Source organism: Athene cunicularia (assembly GCF_003259725.1).
Source record: "Athene cunicularia isolate RWA chromosome 3 unlocalized genomic scaffold, athCun1 chr3_part1, whole genome shotgun sequence".
In the NCBI taxonomy this organism is placed as follows: Eukaryota; Metazoa; Chordata; class Aves; order Strigiformes; family Strigidae; genus Athene; species Athene cunicularia.
Genome location: NW_020799097.1, coordinates 121,168,811 through 121,177,791, shown reverse-complemented (window position 1 = coordinate 121,177,791; position 8,981 = coordinate 121,168,811). Strand labels below are relative to the sequence as shown.

The 8,981-nt window shown below is 41.4% G+C and overlaps 1 protein-coding gene across 1 annotated transcript in view; it reads right to left on the bottom strand.

Annotated features, from left to right (window-relative positions):
* Positions 1-853: 853 nt before the first annotated feature.
* Positions 854-8,981, bottom strand: part of PCSK2 (proprotein convertase subtilisin/kexin type 2) — a 100,617-nt gene continuing 92,489 nt past the window's right edge. The window contains exons 12-13 of the mRNA XM_026844692.1: positions 7,447-7,674; positions 854-2,594 (exon numbers count right to left, since the gene is read on the bottom strand). Of these exons, the coding sequence (XP_026700493.1) occupies positions 2,108-2,594; positions 7,447-7,674 (715 nt within the window). The 3' untranslated portion in view covers positions 854-2,107. The remainder of the gene's footprint in view (positions 2,595-7,446; positions 7,675-8,981) is intronic.

Genomic DNA, 8,981 nt, shown 5'->3' with positions numbered 1-8,981 from the left:
CCCTGACCCATTTAACTTCAGCGAGTTTTGGCTCATGCCTCATGAACTCCAGTCCATGCTTTGAAATGGACCCGTCTCGTCCTTGGGTTAAGTTTTACATCATCAAATTAAACACAGTTGGCACTCTAATGTATTGAAAAAATAACAAAAAACACTTCAAAAATAAAAAAATCACACGGGCCCTGATTCTTCTCCTGCCGATGCCTGTTTTAGCCCAGTGTGACTCAACTGTCCAAAAGGACTGCTGCACGCAACGAGGAACCTGTGAGTAGTGCAAGGCTGCTCGTCTTGGCTTTAAAGTGTAATTCACATAGATTTTGAGCAGGTTGAGCTGTTTATTTTGCATTTGGATTTGTAAAGGAAAGAACAGGCCTCTTACGGAAAGGTAAAAGATGGATATTTACTAGAAGTAACAGCATAGATTATACATTCTTAAGTGAAACGTGTCCACCAGATAACCTTTGAGTTACATTTTTAATTTGTTAGATAAACATTTATTTACTGAATGTGTTTCTACTACTATGCACGAGGACCACTCATTATTAAAATGTTTTAGATTAATACTCTGCATATTAAAAATACATAGTAAAATTCTGAAACTAGTCACTGTTAAAAAGTAGATCTTGGATCCTGCAAAGATCCAAAGCACCTGCTTAAAGTTAGCGTTTGAGTAGGCCCACTGATGGCCTTTACTGTGAGTGCCTAAATATTTGCAGAATCAAGACCCTTTATTATTCAAAGGTTAAATTTGGGATCTCACACCTGAGGACATGTAGTGGTTGCTACCATGAGTAATTCCCACCAAGGAGGATGTTACATCTTGTGGCAATAGCCAGAGCAGGCTCCAAGGGTGAGAGAGACTGACTTTACTCATGTGTGAAAGGTGAAGGTGGGACTGACTCTTTAAACAGCAAAGAGCAATGATTATCAAAAATCTTCCCAAACACACTACATTTTATTTCCCAAGAAGGCCAACTTTACATTACACATTAATAACTTAGGCATATTAAATATATTTGTATAACATAAAAATAACAAATCTCTTTTTAAAAATCAAATTTGAATAAAAAATTGCTTTGGGACTGAAACTGCATACTTCAAATTTCTCCCACAGCAATTTACTGACAGCCAGGTTGTAAACCCCAGAAAACAGGGGTCTGTGGTTGGACATGCTGACACAGCCTCATCTTACGCTGCTGTAGTACATCTCAGTGTAGAGACGAGCAGATGCACTTTTGCACACAGGTTGCCAGAAATCCTACAGCTCATTCCCTATGTGCTTGTTCTGCTGTAAGATAGTAACTTAATTTAAATCGCCAAAATTTTAAAAAAACTCAACAAAACACCTGAAACTTGTGCTTCTAGAATGCCCTGACCCTGTTTGCAGAGCACTTCCCCATGTCACCCAGCTTTGGCATCGCTTTGCCTTCCTTATTGCATGCCTGTTGACCCAATCTGTGTCTGAAGTGTTAGTGTGTATGTTGTGTTAAGTGTATACATTAAAGAAAACTCTTAGAATTGAATTTCTACAAATTTGATTGGTAAGTTTTCCTCATCTCTGGATTATTTCTTTTTGTAGGGTCTAGTGCTACTTTGGTTGAACCCAATGGGGAAGAGTCCCACTGAAGTCAACGATGCAGAAGGAGCTGTTTGACTTTCAAAGACCTCTCCAGCCAACCTCATTGTGATTCCCTCTCTCACAATAATTTTTTAAAAAGTGCCCATTATCACCAACTGTCAATGTTAAAATTCACTCTTTTTTTTTTAAATACAAACAACATTTACCACAAAAATATGAAAGGAAAAGCCATCAACTTTGTTGCAGGTGAATACCTATTCGTATGACACAAAAGAAAAATCATTTACAGTCACAAACTGTACACAGTATTCAGTGGGGGACAGTGTATTTGTGGCTTAGAGTACAAAAAGGATTGCTTCGGTGGTAATTAAAATAATTAATGATGAGATGTAAGACTTTAAAATCAAGGAAGTGTGATAATTTGGCTACAGAGACAATCATTGTAATATGTCTAACACAGAGGTTTGGATAGTAGAAAGGTGAGTAGAGGGATCTGGGGAAGGAAAGACACCATCATGCAGAACAGTGCTAGTTCTTGCTCAGTATACTCTTCAGGCTTCTCTCCACTGCTTCATCTAATTCTTCTTCCAGCTCTTCCTTCTTGGACATGGCCAGTTTGGACTGATAATCTTTTACTATTTGGTCTATATAGGGTGCGCTCTGAGTCCCGTGCAGCATCAGTGTCCACTCCTTCAGCACGCCCCGCTGGGGCAGGCTGCCGACAAACCCAATCTCCAGAGCCCAGGTGCCTCGTGGGTCTTCTCCCCAAGTGTGTGTGGTCATGAAAGGCCATTTGTCAAAACCCACCTTGGAGTCGTCATCCCTGGGGCGCCGGCTCAGTAAAATGGACTTTGTTCCCATTGGCGAGGTCATGTTGATGTTGAGGTCTCCTCGCCTAGTGGAATTCACAGTTATAACTGCTTGGACGTGTTCAAGGTATCGGACAAAGTTTTCCTTCCCCTCACAAGCATCGGTTGTAAGTGTGAGGACCAGCTTGCCACTTGGTGGTATCTTTCTGCAGGTCAAAAGATAATTAAGCAAATTAAAAGGAGCACATGACATGGCTCATGCTAAAACTACTGGGGTTTGGTGCCTCACAGGAAAACCTGTACTGCTTTCCTTATTAATACGTGGAAAAGTAAGGAAATAATAGTTGCAAACTTAGCCAGAAAATTATCTTTTTAGAAAACGGTAGTAAAACCATAATTTGAATATACATTATGAAATGTACACCTACACAAAGAGAGAAGGAATACAATTAAGAAGTACATACTGCTCTTTAAGAAATATTAACATATATTTAATAGTTGCCTTATCGTTACTGTATCGGGTAATTGCATAATAATGTGTATATTCAGTAAAGGAACCATTAGCAGTCAGTCATGTCAGACAGTCACCTTAAAAGACGGCAGCGAATGGCTTGCTGGAATCAGAGGAGCCAGCTGCACAGAATTTCAGTTCAGTCACATCAAAGCCTACATCCTTCTGATTTGGACACCAGCACAAACATGGGATCCCAGTGTCAGCTCATTTAAAAAATATTTTTCCATGAAAACTGCTGCACACACACCGAGGAAAGAAGTTGCACTTGTTTACTGAGTTGCTAAAGTGCTGCACCTTGGAGTCACAAGTTTCTCGGTTATTATAATTCAGTCCTTATGAAGGCAAATGCACAATTAACTGGAGGACATCAGTCCCAAGTATCACCAGAAAGCTAGACCCACAGGTGGAACACAGATTCCTATTACCAGCGCACGGAGCTCCTTTGCTGGAGGGTCGGATGCAACGCCTGAAGTCAGCACACAAGAGGAAAAAACTTTCAAACACTGTGCAATCCCCTACAGCTGTTAATGATCTTGCCAACATTTGTCAAGCAGGATGAATTACGCACAACAGGAAGCAACATTATGCTGGTCGGTGCTCCTGGCTCCCCACCTGCTGGGGTGCACACCCGCGGTGTGGTTGCTCCCGGTGTGGTTGAGGAAACCTGTGAGGCACCAGCGTTTCCCAAGAGTGTCTCCGAGACCACCAGGAAGAGGCAAGAGCGTGCTGGGGGAGAGCAAGGTGCATCCATGCCTTCCCAGCTCCAGCAGAGGAGGCCAGTAGCCACCGTGCAGTGGCAGCCCTGCGCAGTGTGTGGGCACAGGACCAGAGGCACTGGCACCTGGCCCAGGAGCAGCACCCTGCCAGCAGCTGAGGCTGACGAGTGCCTGACAAACCCCTCAGGGCCAGGATGTGAGTTGCCTCAGAATTACCAATTACCAGTTGCCTCAGAAACTGGCTGGCAAACTACACTGCATGTGTAAACAAAATTCTCTGCGTCTTCACCATCAGTGGGCTGTGAGCAGCATGACACTTTCCTCTGTCTAAAAGAAATACTTGAAATTCAAGAATTACTGCAATCCTTAAAAAGGGGAATAAGTAACAAAAGATTCCAGTCAGCTTGTCATTACATCTTCCAGTGGCTTCTCCATAACCTAGGTTTTGCAGTAAAATAAGAGTCCCTTTTAAAGGGCATCGACGACACTGCGGTAATGAATACTTTCTTTTCAAAATAAATGAGGAGCAGCCTTTTCCCTTTGCTAATGAAGCAGTGCGTTCTTCAGAGACCGGTGGAAGTGTTTTATTCAAGCCTAGCTTCCAGGAATTCTCTTCTTGAGATGAGCTTCAGGTATTACAGCTTAGAATATCACTAATTGGCCCAGATCAGTCTTCGCCCCCCTTTCATAGACTACTGCCTTCTTGGGAGTACTTGCAGAGGTCCAGGTCCTCAAGGCGTTTAAAGACTTACCTTAAACTGAAAAACTTGTGTTGTTATGAATCTTATGGATTATGATTCTGATTCATTATGATTATGAATCTTATCTCTGGAGCAGAAGCTGGTATAACATAAATAATTGTCTAGCAAAAAATATTTGAACATATAATACCCTCAAGATTTATTTTGTGTGCCAAAGCATAAGGAACATGCACTATATGCCAGCCAGTGGTGAAGGTTCATAATCTCACAGTTGCCACATTGCTTGCAGTTTCTCTGCATGGGAAGCACTGTCCTCAAAGCAATCTGAATTCATGTTGTCTCACAGCAGTCTCACACAGTGGACAAAGCTCTGTCAAACAGTGCTTCATTCTGAGACTTGCGGTAAGTGCTTTATATCTCCTCCAGTAAATGAGAGAGGACACCACAGTGTGAGGCTTTTCTATCAACACCAAGACCCAAAGAAATAAGAGCGATGAGAAATACCACTCCATCTGCTTTGCAGACAGCCTGACAGGCAGGTCTTCTCTCCACCTTCCTAAATGCTGCAGGTGCAAAAGGTATCTCAGCTCTCTAACACACATAAGAAAAGGCTTGCTCTGCAACCCCCTTTCCTGTTAATTAGAATCCAATACTCTCTGCTTTGCTAGACCAATTGCTTTAGTCCAGGTGAATTTCCCCAAAGAAGCAAAAAGAACCTGGGGTGGTGGAAAAAGGCTGACTTGGAAGGAGCAGAAGAGGAGATGGGTTTTCCACACCCTCACAGTGTATCACTGCCTATTTGCCATATAGGTATATAAAATATATTCACTTTTGCATGAAGTGTAGTACCCGGTTAGAGATGAGCAGGGGGAGCTAACAGCTCTGTAGAAGCACACTCCCGTGCTCCTGTTCCTCTGCTAATGGACTATGATGTCCTAAATCATCTAAAGCAGCCAGATTCAGGTGTGTCAATTTTTTTTTCTTTTTGCTGACCCATCAAAAATCCAATTTCAGAGGAAGTTCCTATTGATAACAAGTATTTCTACATGCAGCAGAGAAATGCTGCACTTTAAATACTGATTGCTTTCAGCACACTGTATAATCTGTCAGGCTGTCAATTCTTTCCTGGCTTGTTTCTGCTAATTCTGCTCCTATGGTACACACTTCTGTATCAACTACTCACCTACCTAAATATGTATTGAATATCATATATATATCTATACTTATATAAATATATATATGTATATAGAATATACATAGAAAACGTTGCTCAAGCAAGCGCCAAACTGGAAAACAAACCAAATTATTACACTGCAGAAGCGCAGTGTAGTTTTCATTTCCAAGGGATCTCTGGACATGCTGGGACTTCACTGGTTTTAATTACAGTGTAATTCAAAAAATGAAGATGTTGCAAGTCATGATGCTTGTTAACTCCTGTCAGTGACATTTTCATTAAGGGACATAAATATTACACCAGACCTGGGGTAATTATTGTGGGCACCCATACATACCGCACACCGAGATTACATTGCAGTAGAGTTAGGAGGCTTAGGTGGTGACTGACTCGCTTGAATTTTAGGAATCTGCATGCTGTAAGCACAAAGCCTGTTCTGGGTGCTGCTCTCAAAAGACACCACCCATATAACACAGTGTATTTCTCAACTCTGGAGCTTGTTGGGCAACAAGAGCTATAGGGAAGCTTTACTACACTTCCAGATCCCTGGGCTGGAGCAAATGCACCATCCTCCATGCCTTTCTATCCACTTAACAGCAGAAATGAGACAGAAAAACAAAAGCAGAGGGAGACAATACTACTACATAGCACTCGCCCGACTCTGACTCAGTCTGTTGCCAGAATACCTCTGGCTCCACACTGTCTAATGCATGGATCCAATCATAAAATCACAAAATGGTTTGAGTTGGAAGGGACCTCCAAGACCATCCAGTCCCAAACCCCCTGCCACAGGCAGGAACACCTTATACTAGATCAGGCTGCTCAAAGCCCGTCCAACCTGGCCTTGAACACTGCCAGGAAGGGGGCAGTCACAACATCTCTGTCAAGCCTACAGAGAGAGATTTTCTCTCTTCCTTTGGGAATGATGCCCATTTCAATAAATGGGACTGCACTAAAATAAATGAGATTATTTGTCTGCATTTAAATTATGAATAAACTCAAAATAGCTCAAAGTTAGCTCCAGCACACTCTCATTTGCTTCCTAGTTGTGAGCATGCGTAGGCCAGATAAATTAAAACTCAGATCTCAGCTGTTAGATCCTTGGATCCTGCAAATACAAATCCATCTGGAAGGCTGTGAACAAACTTTGATTCTTTGCTTGGCTGAGCTATATGCCAGGGTGGCATACTGGTTTGCTTTTATTTTTCCAACAGAATAAATGATGCCTTCAGAAATGGCACTGAAAAGTTAGATTTCAAATGGTATAGATATAAATTGGCTATTATTAGGTAAGCATTTCAAATAATTAAACTGAACTACAGCTGTTGCAGTCAATTAGTATTAATTCATTCACTTGTTGACTCATTCAGTTTAGCACATGAAGGTAAATCAGAAAATAATTTGACTACCTAGCTTGCAATTAGAGATTTGAAGAACATAAAACAAACATAAATGCTGTAGTGTTCAAACTGAATCACCGGTACCTGTAGATTATTGTTCCAGTCTTCCGGAGATAAAACTGTCTGCTAGAATATGTCACAATGAGATATGACCTGGCTGACAGATATTTCATGTGGCAGCAGTTTGTGTAATTTCCAGTGCCCGCTTCCCAGATTTTTACTTGTGCACAGGCTCTTTATTCACAGAAACTTTGGCACAAACATACCTGTAAGGACCCAGGAGGAATGGATGTTGCTGTTAATACTACTGGCACTAGCAATGATGATGGAGATGAGCTGCAGAATGCACTCCTCCAGCAAACCAGGAATTGAAAGATCATGTGGTTTATTTTATCAACTTATTGAAATATCTGGAATGCTATTGGTAATGTTGGGCTTTCTTAGAAATGAATGTTTCTTTGATTATCTATGTCTTTGTCAACATATTTGTATGCTTGTGGTTTCCTTAACACCTGGAAGAAGCCAAACACATATGCTAGAGCCATTCACTTACTCAGGTTCCTGTATTGACCCTCCAACACAATGGAATCTTTCGGGAACAGTCTTCCAGTCTTTCGCCATCTTAACCATTGCTCCTGCATCTAGGACACCATAACCAAACAAATGGTTGAATTCCAGCCCAACGCCATTTCTACGCCACTGATGAACCTCATCGTGAAGCTGGTTCCTCTTCGAGGTGAGCACTGTCAGATGCTGCATGTCTCTCCATGTCAGATCCAAGCTGTGCAAGAGCAACACAGAACACAAACCGTACAGTATTTCCAAGCAGATATTAAAGAAAGTGTGTTTGAGCAAGCCTTTGGGTAAAATTTGCTTCTATGAGTCACACAGAAATTGTATCTATACACATATCAATAACAAAGCTTTTGTTGATTTCAGTGGGAACAAAAATAGGTTTTAATTGTATAGTACTGCCCCAAAATCATTTCAGATTGTTTCCCTGTTCTTAAAAACTGCTTTCAACTACACATTATAGATCCACCATGCAATTTTTAAGCTAATAAAATGAGTAGGATATTATAGCAGATCCTGAAAAGAATACAGAAAGGGAAGGATGATGACAGAATTTCACCTAGCTTTCCTCTTAAATCTTGCCTTCATTTCCTTGCCTGCTCCTCCTGCTTTTCCCTTGGCCTTCCCAAGGTTTGCCCAGAGAAGCCCTGATCTGATGAAGCTGATGAGCTGTAACAATTGAAGTCTTAGTAATTTCGGTAGTCTGGGCATATGGATGTATGGGCTGTGGGTGGCTGTAGGTTTGTATTATAAGGTATGGTAGAGGTTTATCACCTGTGATATACTAGCATGGAAGAATGCAGTAAAGTAATATTTAGCTAGATTTGATGATCATTTTTCATCATCAGCTCTTGTCTTCCTAGATTTGCAGTGATTATGATGACAGGAAGGGCACTTGTAAGTTATTATTCTGGAAGCTTTAGCACTGACATTCTAATTCTACATAACGAAAGCTATTCCAGTCGTTTTATGATGAACTCTTTCAACATTACAGTATGTCTGATTCAAACCATCAACCTAAAAGGATCCGCTTTTCAGCTTTCTGTGCCCCAATAATAAGCATGTGTCCATGCTGAATGTACAGCAGAATAGCCAATTACTGTCTTTTTTCCCAAGGTGACACAGGATAGCTGAAAACCAGATATCACTCGTATCATTCTTACTGAAACCTTTTAAGAGCTGCTACATATCTTAAAACTGTACTTTCCATTTCACAGATTGGTCTGGTTTTAGAGACGTGTCAGACGTCCGTTGTACATGAGCTGAGAGACATAGTGCAGGTAGTAGTAGTCTGCATGGGAAATGGTTAGCTATTCCTCTGAAGGCTAGCGTAACTGATCCAGGGTAGTTCTGCACACCAAAACAGAGGTTTAATAGAGCCAGTCTGGAAGGAGACAGGAGGCACTGACAGTTCTTTCTGTCTCCTCTCCACCCACATCCTTCTTCTCAGCAAAGGCTAGAAACCCAATTGCAAACCAGGGACACTAGTCTCATTTCATTTCTACTCGTGATAGT